The 17,476-nt window shown below is 34.3% G+C and overlaps 1 protein-coding gene across 1 annotated transcript in view; it reads right to left on the reverse strand.

The window, feature by feature from the left end:
- Positions 1–17,476, reverse strand: part of Dis3l2 (Dis3 like 3'-5' exoribonuclease 2) — a 72,545-nt gene that overhangs the window by 34,864 nt on the left and 20,205 nt on the right. Inside the window, exons 3-6 of the mRNA XM_089096137.1 lie at positions 15,938–16,199; positions 10,582–10,635; positions 2,095–3,050; positions 23–193 (exon numbers count right to left, since the gene is read on the reverse strand). Coding sequence (XP_088952263.1) covers positions 23–193; positions 2,095–3,050; positions 10,582–10,635; positions 15,938–16,199 — 1,443 coding nt within the window. The remainder of the gene's footprint in view (positions 1–22; positions 194–2,094; positions 3,051–10,581; positions 10,636–15,937; positions 16,200–17,476) is intronic.

Here is a 17,476-nt window from a genome sequence, read left to right on the forward strand (position 1 = left end):
AATGTAAATAAAGATAACATACCGAAAGTCTTTCCGGTAGGCAAATTCTTCTTCGGGGATTTTCCAAGGGGTTTCTGGTAGGCACTTCAGAATATCTTCATCAAAATCATCAAATGGCACATCATTTTCTATCAGCATACCAATGGTAAGAACATCTACGTTATCTTCATTCCCAAGACTGCGCACAATCGATCTTAAACAAAAAAAAATTATCAGAATATAACTTCAACAGAACTATACACCAACATTCACCCACAGTGGGTGAATAGGACTATATATCGATTCACTCCTAATGTCAGACGGATTATTTTATAAGAGATTGGACTAGTAGCGCAAATTAACGAAATTGAAGGGGGGACAAGGATTTTAGGGAAGGGGGAAAACGGCCAGTTTGCCATGATTAAATAAAAAACAGGGTACTTGTATGATATAGCCCCTACCGTAAGTTGTTCATTCATTGACGCATTATTGAACCGCTTTTTTTCGTTAGTTTCTTTCAGCTTAGCGTGAGACAAGACAAATAGAACTGATAGAATAGATGGGAAATGTATAATTTGGGGTATATATTTGCAAATCAGGGGGGAGGGTGTTGGTAAAGCATTTGGACAGTGTGAAGTTAGAAATTTTTTTTTACTTCGTAATATGCAGAATAATTGTACCTAACACATTAGGCATGCAGACATGCTATACCTTGCCCCCTACCCCCTAATGTGCAAATATATAGCCCAAATTTGTTGCTAAAGTATTTAATTTTTATCATACTTAGGTAGGCCTATATTTCATTAGGACTGAACATCAGAGAAACATAATAGAAGAATATTATGTAGGGGCTATATTATACAAGTACCGAAAATACCTATGAAATATAAATTAGAAGACATTTTTCAAATTCTAGAGGGGGAAATTCTTCTCCCCCGTAATTGACACCGCTGGCCTGGAAATATTAGATATCAGTGGATGGCAGGTTAAAGTTTTTGGGATAAAACAAAGAAAAAATTGGTCCAATTTAGGTCTAGCAACACGCTTTCCCTTACATTTTGCATCATTCATGGTGTTATGCCCGCAGTCTACGAAAGAAAAGACGAAAACGTAATTTTTGTTATTCACTTGAACAATGCAACCTTGATCAATCAATAATTTGATCCAATACTGAACTCGAGATCAGTAAATTTATGTATAAAGGTGTCTACAAGATACCGCGGTCTTATTATAGAGATTTTTACGTTAAATCGTAGCCTTCAAGATCCACAGTGGTCTATATTTGTAGTATGATGAAGAATTTATTTATAGATACGAAGGAAAAACAAGCAGAAAAACTTATTGAAAAATATTAAAGTTTGCTAGAAAATGTACTCTAAATACATAGACATATATGAAAAGTCCCTCTGTTAAGAACCGTCTTAAAGATATATACTAGTTGTCCAGTAAAAACAAATAGAGGAAAGAGAGCAAGAGAGAGAGAGAGAGAGAGAGAGAGAGAGAGAGAGAGAGAGAGAGAGAGAGAGAGAGAGAGAGAGAGAGAGAGAGAGAGAGAGAGAGGGAGAGAGAGAGAGAGAGAGAGAGAGAGAGAGGCAGAGAGAGAGAGAGAGAGAGAGAGAGAGAGAGAGAGAGAGAGAGAGAGAGAGAGAAAGAGAGAGGGAGTGAGAGAGAGAGAAAGAGGAAGAAAGAGAGAGAGAGAGAGAGAAAGAGAAAGATAACGAGAGAGAGAGAGAGAGAGAGAGAGAGAGAGAGAGAGAGAGAGAGAGAGAGAGAGAGAGAGAGAGAGAGAGAGAGAGAGAGAGAGAGAGAGAGAGAGAGAGAGAGAGAGAGAGAGAGAGAGAGAGAGAGAGAGAGAGAGAGAGAGAGAGAGAGAGAGAGAGATAGAGATAGTGAGACGGAGAGTCATTGAGAGAGAGATAGAGAGAGAGAGAGACAGAGAGAGAGGCACACACAAACAGAGGGAAAGAAAGACACATAGACAGAGAGAGAAACTCAGACACCGTGAAAGAGAGACAGACAGAGAGAGAGAGAGAGACAGACGGAAATCCTAAGAAGAGAAAAATCCAAACTTAAACTAAAACAATGGGAATGCAAAGAACAATACAGTAATCTTACCCAATGGCTGATTTAATCATATTCCATTTTACTATTTTTGCAATAAATAACACTTTTGAATAGTCTCCAGGGCGTGTGAGCAAATCAACAGGACAATCTGACAGGGGAATGTGCATTCGAGGAACTCGTCCGTCAGTTGGCACAAAAAATGCATACCGTTTAGCTTCTTCAGCACCTTCTGCACATTTGCGCAAATGCCCAACTGCACACCTTGAATGTTTCATTTCTAATATATACACAACTGTTCCTGTTTTCTGTATAAACTTCTCAGACTCGGGATGCTTGGATATAAGCTCAAGGTCAAAATCCATTTCTTCCGGCTTCCTTTTAACATACTCAAATGGCATTTTTCTTTTTATTTCCCCCCTTTCTTTTTTCTTATCTTGTTTACCTTTTATTTCGAACTTTGTATCCACTTTTTGCAAATTCTTTTTCAGTGATTTATCAACAATCCTCAAATTATCAAAATCTTCAACAAACTCTAGTTCTGCTTCATAGTCTTCAACCGAATTTGCATCACTCTCAGCAGATAAATCCTCTTCTAATTCATGAGGGGCAACACAAACAGACCTAATATTACCGTCTGCACTTTTAAATTTTCTGCTATTTTCTTTCTGTATATCCTTCATAATCCTATCCTCGATATTATCCACAGTTTCTTCTGAATCTTTAACAGGGATTACGACAGACTCACCAGGGAGTTCGTTTGATAGAGCACAAAGCACTACGGTTGCTTCGTTAGGCGTAACCTTTAGAGGTTCTACAGGAGGGGGCTCAGGCACTTTAGTTAGTCCAAACAGATCCTTCTGTTCTGGATATTTAGCAATATGGTTGAGAACATTTTCTTTGATAATTTTCCATTCATTTTGTAGTTTAGGTTGAACGATCACAACATCCCCGTTAAGACCACGATTTCTATCAGGGATTCCGCCGACGTACACATCCGGGCCTCCGTTCTAAAAAATAAATAATTAAATGAACAAATATGTTTCAACTATCAATATTCAAACCCACAAAATAAAGAATGCTACTGTATGACAGAATAAGTCTCAGCACGGTTGCCACCCGGTGAAAAAAGCACAAGATTTTAGGACTTTTTGGTTGAGTTAGTGATTTTCTTCAATAATCTAGTGATTTATGTACTGATTTAGTGATTTTTTTTCGTTACGCAACATAAAAAATCACTAGAAATAGTGATAAATCAATCGGGATGGCAACCCTGTATCTGAAGCCATTAATTACTCAAGCTATCAAATACCGGATGTGGGAATACTTCGGTCATGCAAGTCGCAAGCCGAAACTCGACTGCCAAAGGTCGTCCTCGAGTGGCAGCCACGCGGTACCAGGGGAAGAGGACACCCTAAAAACTCCTTATGAAGCAGCTACCGAACTGACCTCTCAAATCTCAATATCGCGCTTCAACCTGAATCGGAGGATGTTTAGGCGGCCGCAGCGATGAGGGACGATTGGCGGCAATTTTCGGATGCCTTAAGCACCTTTGGAGGCGCAAGAGGATCTAAGGTAAGGTATCTACATTGTGTTTTGCTACATAAAAAAAAATTAAGCGGACATCAAGTTTTCAAAAAACTCCCTTAACAGTGGCGAGGGGTAACTTTGCCCCTTACTTCCCCTTGCAGAGTCACAGCCCTAATATGAACGAAAACTAATACAGTGCCTTTCCAAAATATAGAGCAGATATTTGTTCAAAAATTGATATTTTCCTCCTCATAACTTTGACAGCATATTGGTACTGTTTATACGAACACAGTATCATATCGCGTTTAAATAAAGACGTTGACACAATTCGTGTCAACAATTATCATTAAAGCCTGTCTTGTTACAAAAGTTTTAACAAACTCCTTTAGGCACGGAAGGATAGCTTAACCCGCCCCTTCCACTTTGTAAATTCATAGCATTGATATGGACGAAAATAACTATACTGCCTTTCCATAATACAGAGCAGAAGATATATAAGATTAACTTTTTTTATGATTCTCCATCCCACATTATTCTGAGGAGTCGAAAAAAAAAATACTAAACAACCAATTATAGCCAAAGGTACAAATTGTTCTTTTAACCAGCATTTCATGGTTACATCGATAGCTGGAACCTAGTAAAGAGCAAGTCCCGGCCAATAACAACCAAAAGTTAGAAAACGTATTTAAAAACAAGTCTAGCGAGGAAAACATACCTTCGAAGCTGATTGAGGAATGGTAACTATTACTTCGATTAACTTTAATAGCAAAAGTTTATAAAGCTTTATTTCGCAAGCTGACCAATGGTCTTTGTAGCGCAGGTACCGATCTCCTGAGTTTCTGCCATCAGCCAGGAGTGCAGTGCGGGGTTGGGGGCAAATCATCCGACGCTTGCCGTGTTTTCCCTCCAAATTTCTCCAGGTACCCATTTAGAGCTAAGTTGACTCTGGCTGAGCTTACAGTCACACCATTGACGCCCGTTACAAACCAAATAACCAACGACAACAGAACTCAAACTCCTGTCCTAAGGGTTTCAAGTCTGGCGCGCCAACCACTCAGCTAGGATGTTTACAGCGAAAACTAGTTTACGGAAATTTCGAAAAAGAGCCTAATACCTATATAAAATGCCGCGAAAACGAAATCAAAAGTGCACCATTAGAATTACCATCGTCGAACATCTATACAGGAGAGCTACTGTCCCCCAACTTGAAGAAAAACGAAAATAATTTTTATACACTGAAAGTTTTCCCTTTTTTCTTTCTTTTTTTCATTCCAAGGGGGATCGTATCGAACCAGCGGTTAAAGAATGCTGGAAGATGGCACATTTGAAAGCAGGCTGGATTATCCAGTTCTCCCTTTAAGGAACAAAAGAGATCGCTCCACTGCACGGCGTTTTCCAACATCTGGTGGCACACAGCATCAATTTTCTCCCAAAGGTCAAAATGCCGGAGTGTGCAAATTTTAAATGGAATAAAGCCCTAAATGGGAAGTTTTAAGCCCCCCCCCAACTTAAAAACATCCCCCTTCTTGTATACTCCCTCTCCCCCTCTAGTTGGTAAGAACCAAAAGACAAATTTGAAAAGAAACTACCAAAATGAATAAGATGCCATTTATTTACTTTATATTCATGAAAATAAGCGGATTAAAAAAAAAAGAGAGCAAAAATCAATTTTAGAAATACGATGATTTTCTTATGGAAGTAAAGAGCAGAGTTGAATTTTAAAATAAATAAAATAATTGCTTCATAGATTACACAAGACATATCTACAATACTAGCTTGAATAAACTACCTTCCTTTTTCTAAGACAACATTCCATTTTTTTAGATAGGTTTTGAGTTTTTAGTAAAGTACTAATTTCAGAATTCTATAGATTTCGGAAAATATCAAGAGTCAGTTTATTTTGACTAGTCTTGTAGGTATATCTTACGAAATCTGCAACGCAGTAATTTCTTTCATTTTAAGTTTCAACTTACTCTTTACTTCCGTAAGAAAACCTTTTTTTTTCTTTCATTTAATTTGATAAGAAGGCATTAACAATAGGACACAAAACCATATATTCTTAAATTTAACGATACTAAGTTGTTAATACCGTTTTTGATACACAAGGCAGTTCAAATGTTTTTGTGTCTGGACTAGAATCGACTCATTCTGGCTTTGTTAGAGCTTATGAGAAGTTGTAGACAATGAAACGCATCTAATGATGATTATAAATAATACTTGCTTATTCAAATACATTACAAAACCATTTTTAGAGTCATTACATGTAGTTATGTCATTGTGTCATTATGTCATTGTAGTTATGTCATTATATCATTGTGTTTTTGTATCGGAAGGTAAACAAAGAAGTTACGTTGTGTTTTTTTTTCTTAATCGACATTACCTTTCTTTTCTTCTATTTATCTTTTCCCTCATTCCGTATTTAATATAACTTTAACATAACTTAATGCAACAAAATGTTTTTATTCAAAATATAGGGGAAGGGAAAATTTTATTGATTCATCTTTTTTTCACTGAAAATTCCAAAACAAAAGCACGAAAATCCTTCCCCTCCCTAAGAAATCGTATTTTCAAAATTTAGGGATGGAGGGGATCTATGTTGGGATACCCCCCCCCCAATTGACACATTTATAATTTAATGCAAACTAACTGATTTATTTTAGTGTGGTCACGGGTTCGTCGGAAAAACCTAAGCTTCTAGAGGTCACGACATTTTTCTGTTGTGCTACTTTTTGGATGTATTTATAATTTGTTATTATTATACAACATGTATGTACATATGTATATATTATATATATATATATATATATATATATATATATATATATATATATATATATATATATTTTATATGTATATATATATATGTATATATTATTTGTTGTTATTATACAACATTATTTCTGATGTTACAATTCTTCTTTATATATAATACAATTCATTTCTGTAATGCTTTTCTTATGTCTTTATCGAAATTTTTCCACAATATAAAATTCTTTAGCATTATCTTTCAATTTTCACATTAACTTTCAAGATAGATTTAATCACTTTCTGCTTCTTTATAAAGAGCGATGTTAATTTCAACTACAAATCGGATTATACACTCATAGAAAGTTTTCAAATAAATACGATCAAATTATGCAACATAAGAAGGTATTATTTTTCAAAAAACAAGAGAGCGTTAACCGGAAACATGCTTAGCCGTCCATGAAAAATAAATCTTATTAAAGCAGAAGAAAAATACCAACAGATAAAAAAAAGAATAATACCGATAGAAAAAATGGATGGTAACAATTCAAGTTTAAATACACGCCTGGTAAAAATGTAGTTTCTGCTAATTCAGCCGATAAAAATTCGCTACTGAAATTCATAAACAAAAACATCGCTTAAAACATTACTTAAGAATTTGCTAAATTTAAAAATTGACAAGTTTAACCCTATTTAGCTCAATTTTTTAAAGTTGGGTTAGAATAGTCCAACAAGAAATGGAAACTCTGATGCCAACTAAAAGCTGTGTCAGAGCCCTTTGTCTAGCGATCTCGAGTTATTAAGGGCTACTTACATCCCTTGCCTAGCTTTTTATATTTTCCTTTTTTATTACAAAGGGTAACAGTACTGTTTTTTTTTTAAATAAATACACTATTCGACTCACAATTAACTCAACAGGGGATCCCACGGAGAAATTGGCAACAAAATTTTTAAGACGAATCGGAATCACCAAGGAATTCATCAATTTTTCGTTAAAATATCCTCTTTTGACGAGAATCAAAGATAATGATTCGGTCCCCTATTTTTCGGTGACTTATATTCAGAACATTTCTAAACGTAACTCTTTCTGAACAACATATCAACAAAGACGCTGAATTTTTTCCTCAAAATTTTAACGATTATTTTTTACTTTTGCATTAAAATACCCTCTTTCAAGGAGAATAATTTAGATTTTAACGAATTTAGATTATTTTTTTTTGGTAGCTGTTAAGTTTAGCTCTTTTTTTTAATTGACAAAATAACCTAATTCCTATTCTCAACAGTATAGCTTAATGAAATTTAACCTTTTTAAAGGCACCTTCAGTACTACACAAACTTCAATAATGATTTCATTAAATTGCTTGAGATTTTGACTATTTACTATCCATTTTTTCATATGATCCGTCAATTTTTTTAAATAGTAACTTTTTTTGTAACTTCAAATTTCTGGCAAAAAATGTCAAGAAGCAAGACATGTTAAAAATGAATAATAAAACCGGAAGTTTTAAACACTTCTAACTATCCAAATACGGACAGATTTCAAAGCGCTCTCAGAACAACATGAAAAGTGGTTAGGTATAAGGGAGAAAATAGCTTTTTAACCATTTTTTTCAAATACAGCACTTACTACTACCTACAACTACCACCTTAACAACGACCTAGTTTACGATTTAACTTTTCTTTAAGTTCTTATATATTTATATATATATATATATATATATATATATATATATATATATATATATATATATATATATATATATATATTTATATATTTATATATATATATATATATATATATATATATATATATATATATATATATATATATATATATATATATATATACATACATATATATATAAAAGTCTTTTCTTACAATTGTCCCCATAGATTTAGATAATAGTATCCCCCCTTCTCCCTGCCTCATCAGAGATTTCAAAAATTTCTATTATTTTAAAAACACACTTTTTGGTATTTTCCTTGAAAAGAAATCGAAAAAAAACGAAATTGCCTTTTGCCACAATTTATATTATAAATTGCGGCAAAATTGTGACAAATATATATTTCGTTAATGTACATTAACGAAATATATTAAAGAGTTTTGCCAAAACTTGAGCCAATAGCTGTAAATAAGAACATTCCAAAAAGGAGCTTTGCAACTACAAAGACGCATGCAACCAATTCAGGAAAATATAGGGTGGAGGGTCTATATTTTTAGAATGATGATACACAAAAAGCATTCCTCCAGATGCTGTGAAGGAAGTCTCTGCTTCACTTACTTAGTGAAGCGGAGGCCAGGCCCTTTGAGGAATTGTTTGTGTGGCCAGGCCCTTTGAGGAATTGGAATTGTGCCAAAGGAGTCGACCTGCGGGTGGTGCTGAGGACAGTGCCGGATGGGGAGTTCGACTAGGGCAGTACATCTATCAAATGACAAAGCAGTTGTTCTAAGGCCGGCTCAGGGAGGAGAAAAACCCCCGGTAGAGCAAAAGAGCAAATGCTGGCTTGATCCCAATTTTCAGTACGAGTACGGACTGCGAAAACTCGAACTATCGATCCTTTTGGCTTTACGAGTGTTAAGCAAGAGGTGTCAGAAAAGTTACCACAGGTAACACCTCCCGTGTCACTCCAAAATGCCAAACTAGAGTCAAAGTTACCAGAAAAACATTAGAAACGGGCAATGTGTAGGCTGGACGATTTTCTAAGATGAGACTCCGGGAGATGTCAGGAAAATTCATGAAGAAATGGTTAGAAAATTTAGAAAAGAAAAAGGTGTCTAGAAAAATCTATTTCAGGTCTCAGAATAATGACTTATGTTTGCATACATGAAAACATTAGCGTGATGAATGCTCCTAGGAGAAGGCTTGGGAAGTAAAATTTCTGTCAGTATAGCGACGCCAAAAGACTCTTTGCAGCTGCTGCATAGGGAAATGTGATCGGAAAAAAGGCTTTACAACTCTGAAGAAAGAGGAAACAGAATTTTGTATATGTTTTCTCTTATTAATAAACCAAATTAATACAAGATTAATTACGCTTACTTCTTAGGGCACAAGTATACACGCACTTTCTATGAATTATTTTTTGGTAACCAGCAGGCACAGAAATGTTTTTGTAAAGAAGGTGTTTCTAGGAATTCACATGGGCTATCTATATAGGAGATGTTTTATAAAGAAACTATTAGCGGGAGATTAGAATCCTATTTGGAGGATGTTAGTCATCCTCCAAATCTGGATTTAGTCATCCTCCTATCTGGATTTAGTCAAGGTTTGACGGAGACAGGTTAGGCTAGGTTAGGTTTTTAAGCCATTTCTGAGATTTATAGCCTAATTTAACCAAAGCCATCTAACCTTAACTTTTACCATCAAAGCTTGCATAAGACTGAAAAAGCTGATTCGCAACTAAGAATAGAGAAGAAACAAGAGAGAGAGAGAGAGAGAGAGAGAGAGAGAGAGAGAGAGAGAGAGAGAGAGAAAGAGAGAGAGAGAGAGAGAGAGAGAGAGAGAGAGAGAGAGGGAGTGAGAGAGAGATAGAGAGGGGGGGAGTGGGTGTGAGAGAGTGTGGGAGAGGGAGTGAGAGAGAGGGTGAGAGGAAGACCGTGAGTGAGAGAGAGAGGGAGAGGGACAGAGAGAGAGTGAGAGAGAGAGAGAGAGAGAGAGAGAGAGGGAGAGGGAGAGGGAGAGAGAGAGAGAGAGGGAGAGAGAGAGAGGGAGAAAAAAAAATCAAAATTCGAAAACTAAATGCCAAGATTTACTGGTGCACTGATATACACACTGATGTATATATTCTTATAACTTGTTGTTGTTTTTTTCAAGAAGAACAGCAATATTAGAGTGCATAAAATTCAATATAGTTAGAAGAAGAGAAGAAGTTAAGCATAGAGAAGAAACAAGCGAGAAGAAATTATAACTGGAAAATTAAGTGGCAAGTATAATCGGTGCATTGATATATACATCCTCATAATTCACAGCTTTATTTACTCAAGAAGTATAGTTAGAGGGTTGGAAAGTCAATATAGTGAGAAGAAGAGAAGAAATTAAACAGAGAGAAGAAAAAAGAGAGAGGAAATTAAAATAGAATAACTAAATACAAAGTATTACCGGTTCACTGATATATACATTCTAATAACTTATAACTTTATTTATTCAAAAGAACAGTAATGTTAGAGCGCAGAAAAGTCAATATAGAAGAGAGAAGAAAGAAGGGAGAAAAAGAGAGAGGAAAGTAGAGGAGGAAACTAAAATTGAAAAACTAAATACCACTAATTACCGGCGCACTGATATATGCATCCTCATAACACTTAGGATTTATTCGCAGAACACCCTGGAAAGATAAGAAAAGAAAATGTTTAGAAAACAAAAAAAAATATAGGAAGTGAGAAAAAATGGCCCAAAAACAAGGCTTATAGGGAAGTAAGTAGAGAATGTAGGGAATATCCAGAATTCGTAAGTAGATTTTATGATGAGTGAAAAAATAAAAATAAAATAAAAATGATGACCATTTTTACTAGAATATAAAATTAAAACACAGTAGGAAACAAGAAATCAAATATACACAGAAAAAATAAATACTGAATTTGAATAATAACCGAAAGAAGAGACAACAAAACCTTATGACTCCACCCCCTATGGGTACACCCATTAATGGCTCCACCCAGTGTTGCATACTATTATTTACTGACATTTAAAACAGGCAATTTTATTTCAAGTCAACACAGTTTTTGGTGTTAGCTAAATAATTGAATATGTAACCCTTGATAAGTATTTACGGCGGTAGTAGTCAACATTTCAAAGTTTTTTGACGTCAAATTAAAATTAAAACGTCAAATTAAAACGTCACGCAAAAAGACGTGAGCAACACACATCAATATGCATTTTTTACATATTGATGCATATTATTTTGCACATTTTTTGCAAATTGCATTTTTTGTCATTGACACATTAAAATAGTCTTCCCAGAAATATTTATTAACCAATAGACAAAAGACAATAAAAAAATTCGCAAAATAAAAAAACAGAAATGGAATTAATTTAGAAACAAAAAAAGCTATTCGTTGGAGTCAGAACACTCTCAGTGACTTTGTCATTAGTTTGTCATGCATATATTTCCAATCTATCCAGATATTTAACCTGGTTCTCTAGGTAATTATAGAATTTAGTTTTTCCAAAAACATGTCTTCTTTTCCCAAAAACATGTCTTTTTCCAAAGACCAAAAATAGTTAAAAACGGAAACTTCTGAAAGCATATTATTTCTACCCTGTCGTGATGGCCTAAGTTGTGACAAAAGATGGTTTTAGTTGAAATTTAGTTGAGTGAAAACTTAATGACAATGTCATCTGAAATCCAACTAGCGCACTGTCATCTGAAATCCAGCCAATGACAATGAAATGACCAATGAAAGGATCAGTGAAAGTGACTATAGAAAATTACCATGTGAAATCCGGTTGGCATCTCTGAAGTTTTCCCAGGAAATTGTCCCTACTAAAGAAAGATAAAATGGATTTTTTAAAGATGCGTATCTTAGAATATGTATCGTTTTTAAGATATGTATCTTAGACATATATCCAATGCCAATAATACATATTTCACAGCAGACAAACAGGAAGCTATTAACTTTGCCGGCTGGAGAAACAAGGTTTAAAACTCTGAACCAACACCTAGCTTTAAAGTCAGTGGTGTCATTCCACAGAAATGTAGGGGGGGTGTATTTTTAAAATCTGGGGGTGGGGGTTAATTTACTAAATGAAAATTAAAAAAGACAAATTTTCGATGAAAATACCAAAAGATATTGTCAAACAGCCAAGGTGAGGGGTGGGGAGGGGGAATAAAATCTACCTCCCCTCCCAAATTGACGTCATTATTTAAAGGTTAAAATAAATAAAAAACAACCGCCAAAAATCAGAGTGCACTAAGTTCAGAAATCTGAGCCTTGAGCAATTCCAATTCTAAACTATGGTACTCTTTTTTGGAAATATTCGTGGCATGATCAGTTTATATTAATAATCAGTATACATTATATACATAATCAATTTATATTACATAAAAACTTATTTAAAAAAAAAAATAGGCTAATAATTGACTGTTATGGGATACAAACATCGATAGCTGTCAAATATCAGAGTATATTAGGTGCAAAACCAAAGGACTGAGCAATTCCAATTCTAAGCTATTGTAATATTTTATAATAGCAAGATCCGTGGCAACGTTAATTACAACCTACCATGGACAGTGAAGATGAAATCAATTATTAAAATTGGATAATTGGAAACTTACACAGCCGTATGAATCTTAACAAATCGGGGGGGGGGGTAGGGGAATTATGAATGCACCCTAAGTAATTTCATATGCAGTTAAACGCTTTTTGGTAGTAACCGGCGTTAAATTAAAAAAAAAACTTCGATAGAAATCAGCAAAAATAAGTCAAAACATATAAAACCAAAGATTTCGTGCCAACACTGACGAAATTTTTTTACTGCACTATAAGCTTCATAATTTTGAAAAAAAAGAGAAATCTTAGAAATTCACTGTTTTTACCAATGCGTACACGTAAGATGGGTCCAGGTGTCTTAGAAATTCGCTGTTTTTACGAATGAATAGACGTGAGACGGGTCCAGGTGTCTTAGAAATCTTAGAAATTCGCTGTTTTTCACGTATGACTAGACCTAAGATGGGCCCAGGTGTCTTAGAAATCTTAGAAATTCACTGTTTTCACTAATGATTAGACGTAAGATTGGTCCTGGCGTTTTAGAAATCTTAGAGATTCGCTGTTTTCACGCATGAATAGACGTTAGATTGGTCCAGATGTCTTAGAAATCTTAGAAATTCGCTGTTTTCACGTATGACTAGACCTAAGATGGGTCCAGGTGTCTTAGAAATCTTAGAAATTCACTGTTTTCATGAAAGAATATACGTAAGATGGGTCCAGGTGTCTTAGAAATCTTAGAAACTCGCTGTTTTCACGAATGAATAGACGTGAGATGGGTCCAGGTGTTTAGAAATCTCAGAAATTCGCTGTTTTCACGTATGACTAGACCTAAGATGGGTCCATGTGTCTTAGAAATCTTAGAAATTCACTGTTTTCACGAATGAATAGACCTAAGATGGGTCCAGGTGTTTTAGAAATCTTAGAAATTCGCTGTTTTCACGATTGAATAGACGTAAGATTGGTCCAGATTTCTTAGAAATCTTAGAAATTCGCTGTTTTCACGTATGACTAGACCTAAGATGGGTCCAGGTGTCTTAGAAATCTTAGAAATTCACTGTTCTCACGAATGAATAGACGTAAGATGGGTCCAGGTGTCTTAGAAATCTTAGAAACTCGCTGTTTTCACGAATGAATAGACGTGAGATGGGTCCAGGTGTTTAGAAATCTCAGAAATTCGCTGTTTTTACGTAGGACTAGACCTAAGATGGGTCCAGGTGTCTCAGAAATCTTAGAAATTCACTGTTTTCACGAATGCGTACACGTAAGATGGGTCCGGGTGTATTAGAAATTCGCTGTTTTCACGAAAGAATAGACGTAAAATGGGTCCAGGTGTCTTAGAAATCTTAGAAATTCGCTGTTTTCACGAATAAATAGACATAAGATGGGCTTAGGTGTCTTAGAAATCTTAGAAATTCGCTGTTTTTACGAAAGAATAGACGTAAGATGGGTCCAGGTGTCTTAGAAATCTTAGAAATTCGCTGTTTTCACGTATGACTAGACCTAAGATGGGTCCAGGTGTCTTAGAAATCTTAGAAATTCGCTGTTTTCACGAATGATTAGACGTAAGATGGGTCCTGGCGTCTTAGAAATTCGCTGTTTTCACGCATGAATAGACGTTAGATGTTTCCAGGTGTCTTAGAAATCTCAGAAGTTCGCTGTTTTCACGAATCCAACTAGAAAAGAACAATTTAAAAATAATTGCATTTGAGCTACGAAAACAAAACCTAGATGCGTATGCCATGAGCCAACCATTCTTTTTAAATTTTACTGTCAAGAATTGTAATTTTTCTTTTATCCCATTTTTTTCATTACCGTCTTAAATTGAAAACTTAGGAAGTTGGGGTGGGGTTCTTGAAAGCTTTGGAGCTGACTGCGCCTATGCCTGTAGGCTTAAACCCACAGTTTTAGTCAAAATAAACATTATTGTGTCTTCGGGAGTTCAATGGTATTAGCACGGGCTGTCGCGATTTTTACAACTTCAAGATACTGACCACCCAGGTGTTATGTCAAAACAAAAAGTTTCGGCATACATACCGGGGTGAAAGGCACAAATTTGATTAAACCCTGTCAAAGTTTTAAAAAATGCTGACATTTTTTATATCAGAATGGTTATAAATATATTGAAAGAAATTTTTATTTGTATTAAAACTTCACTTCAGTTTTTACTTCAATAGAATTTATTTTTATGAAAAAATAATGATTTCGGCATTTAAACTGTTTAGGTAAAACTCCTCTAAAATAATATAACATTTACTTCTTTATATGAAAGGAGTAGCAATCAAACACCAATCAAGTTTTCTATTAATGTGGTTGGAAAAAAAAACTCTTTTTGTTTTGACCACAGCAAACATATTTTCATGAAATAAAAAAAGAAATAAAAATTCAATTTCCACGTTGAAAATTTGTGAAAAACTGAAGTGAAGTTTTAATACAAATAAAAACTTCTTTCAATATATTTATAACCATTCTGATATAAAATAAAATGTCAGAAATACCTTGTACATTTAAACAGTTTTAGTCAAAAGTTTTATTTTTGTTATTTCAGTGGATTTTTTTTTTTTTCATTTTTTTTTTTTTTCATAGATTTATTTCAATTGTATGAATTCACGAAAATTAAGAGGGAAAGGAAGCAAATTTATTGTTCTTTTTTAATTTTTCAATGAAAATTCCAAAAAGATATTTTTCAATATTATACAATTTTTCAAAACTTATTGTTTTGACATAACACCTGGGTGGTCAGTATCTTGAAGTTGTAAAAATCGCGACAGCCCGTGCTAATACCATTGAACTCCCGAAGACACAATCATTGTTAATAATCTAGATTAGTGAACAAGATCGGCCTTTCCATCCATGCTGAAGTGAATTTAAACAAAGACATGCTCAAACATGACAGCAGAAAAAAAAGCCCCCCTACTCTGAAGTTTTTTCCCCACCAGATGGTACACCCGAAGATAGGCTTTAGCAAGTCTTTTGGTGACTAAAACCACTAAAAACACCAAATGAAAAATTGCTGTTATTATTAATGAATATTCACGTTTATTTTAAGTTTTACAACTGGAACATTGGAACGGATGAATAACTGGATTAGGATAATGGAAGCATACTCAAATACCAAATAAATTGCTTTTTCAGTCAGTTTTCGCAATAATTTCGACAAGTCAGTCTTATTAACGTATCAGTTATATTTGAAGACTGGTGTAAGAAAATCTAAAATTATTTTTATTATGAAGCAGTAACCGGCCAAAACATTACAGGTAGACCTACATTACTTTGACTGGACTTAGCCATGTTGGCCTCTCAACGAACAAGAATTTTTTAAGCGGACATAAATTTTTAAAAACAGAAATTAATTTTTTTTTTTTCACTAGGCTTGCAAGCCCTCTCCTGCTACACCAGTCAAATTCATTTCAAGTCACTTACTTCAATTAGTTCTCCTTTTTCCAACCCTTTTTGGACGTCAGCCAGAGAAAAATATGGTTCAAAAAATTGGTTGTTTTTTTTTGGCCGTGCACGTCGTTTAGTCGACCCAGTTCCTCCTGAGCTACTACTAGGTTCACTGCTAATAGGTACTGGGTCTTTGGGAGTCTTTGGAGTACCAAAAGGAGTGGGACCTTTTTTTGTTTTTATTGGTCTCAAGGGAGTTTGACGACTACCTTCTTGGACTGGGGTCAAACTTGAAGCTCTAAAAGTAAATAACTCCATGTCAAGACATAATCAATAAAAAAAAAAATCAATCTAAGCGTTTCAGTCTTTAAAAGCGCCTACATGGCTTATGCATCATATGATCAGGATACTTATTTTATTATTATTAAATTATATTAATATTAGTATTAATATAATATAATATATATATTTATATAATATAATATATAATATATAATATAATATATAATATAATATATATGTTATTATTATTAATATTATATTATTATTACATATGATCAGGAAATTATTTGATCAATTTTATCAGAATTCCCTTTTTGCAGCTTATGGACCCCCCCTCCTCTCGAAATAAATTCGCGCCAAATGCTAGAGGCTGCTTCAAGTTTGTAAAAATAGAGTATTTTACATCTAAAGTGTTTTTACAGGTACATTTATTGGTTTTACTAAAGTATCAATGGTTCTTTGGCAGAATGCTCAACTTGCCACACATACGGCCCGAACTAGATACCCAGTCGGTGTATATCCGATTTAGCCTCATTCTCTACAAGTGTCTGTTTTCATGAATACTCACCTTCCATCGGTTAATTTTTTTCGACAGAAAAGTGGCAATTCATGGAAAAGATCAATCAAGAAAACGGTTCTCCATCTCCATTCGTTTTTTCCTTGGAGTTTGGCTCCAATTTTAGGGACGGAATATTTTAAAAAGTGATCTAACGGTTAGAAACATTTTTTAATTTTTGAAGCTTTATTTTTATTAAAAAGAAGTAGAGAACCCAGTTAGTAAATGGAAATAATTAATAAAGTATTAATTAATTAATAAATCAAAAATGAACTAAAAAATAATGAAATAATAATTAAAATGATTATTAAATAATAAAATTATTTAAATAACATATTAATTAATAATTAAATAGTAATTACTTTAAATAGTTAAATAGTAATTATATTAAATAGGTATAAATATTCCGGTCGGGGCCCAGTCCCGACCAAAACTTTTATTTTAGTGGAAATGAATATCTTCTTCTTTTCCTGGACAACTATGTAAACTCCTCTTGCAATATACCGGTATAATATACCGGTGCTAATATAGCGGTGCTAATATACCGGTGCAATATACCGATGCAATACCGATGCAATATACCGGTGCTAAGCAAATTGTTATAAATAGCAATTGCCTTACAAACTGGCAACAAAAATCGAAAAATCTTTTAACACTTCAGATACCAATGGCCATATACAGAAAAGCATTACATATACGCAAAAAAGTGCAAAACAAATAAAACTTTGCAGAAACAG

The sequence above is a fragment of the Artemia sp. Qi Xiang Cuo genome, chromosome 10, assembly GCF_049724085.1.
Source record: "Artemia sp. Qi Xiang Cuo chromosome 10, ASM4972408v1, whole genome shotgun sequence".
NCBI classification, from domain to species: domain Eukaryota; kingdom Metazoa; phylum Arthropoda; class Branchiopoda; order Anostraca; family Artemiidae; genus Artemia; species Artemia sp. Qi Xiang Cuo.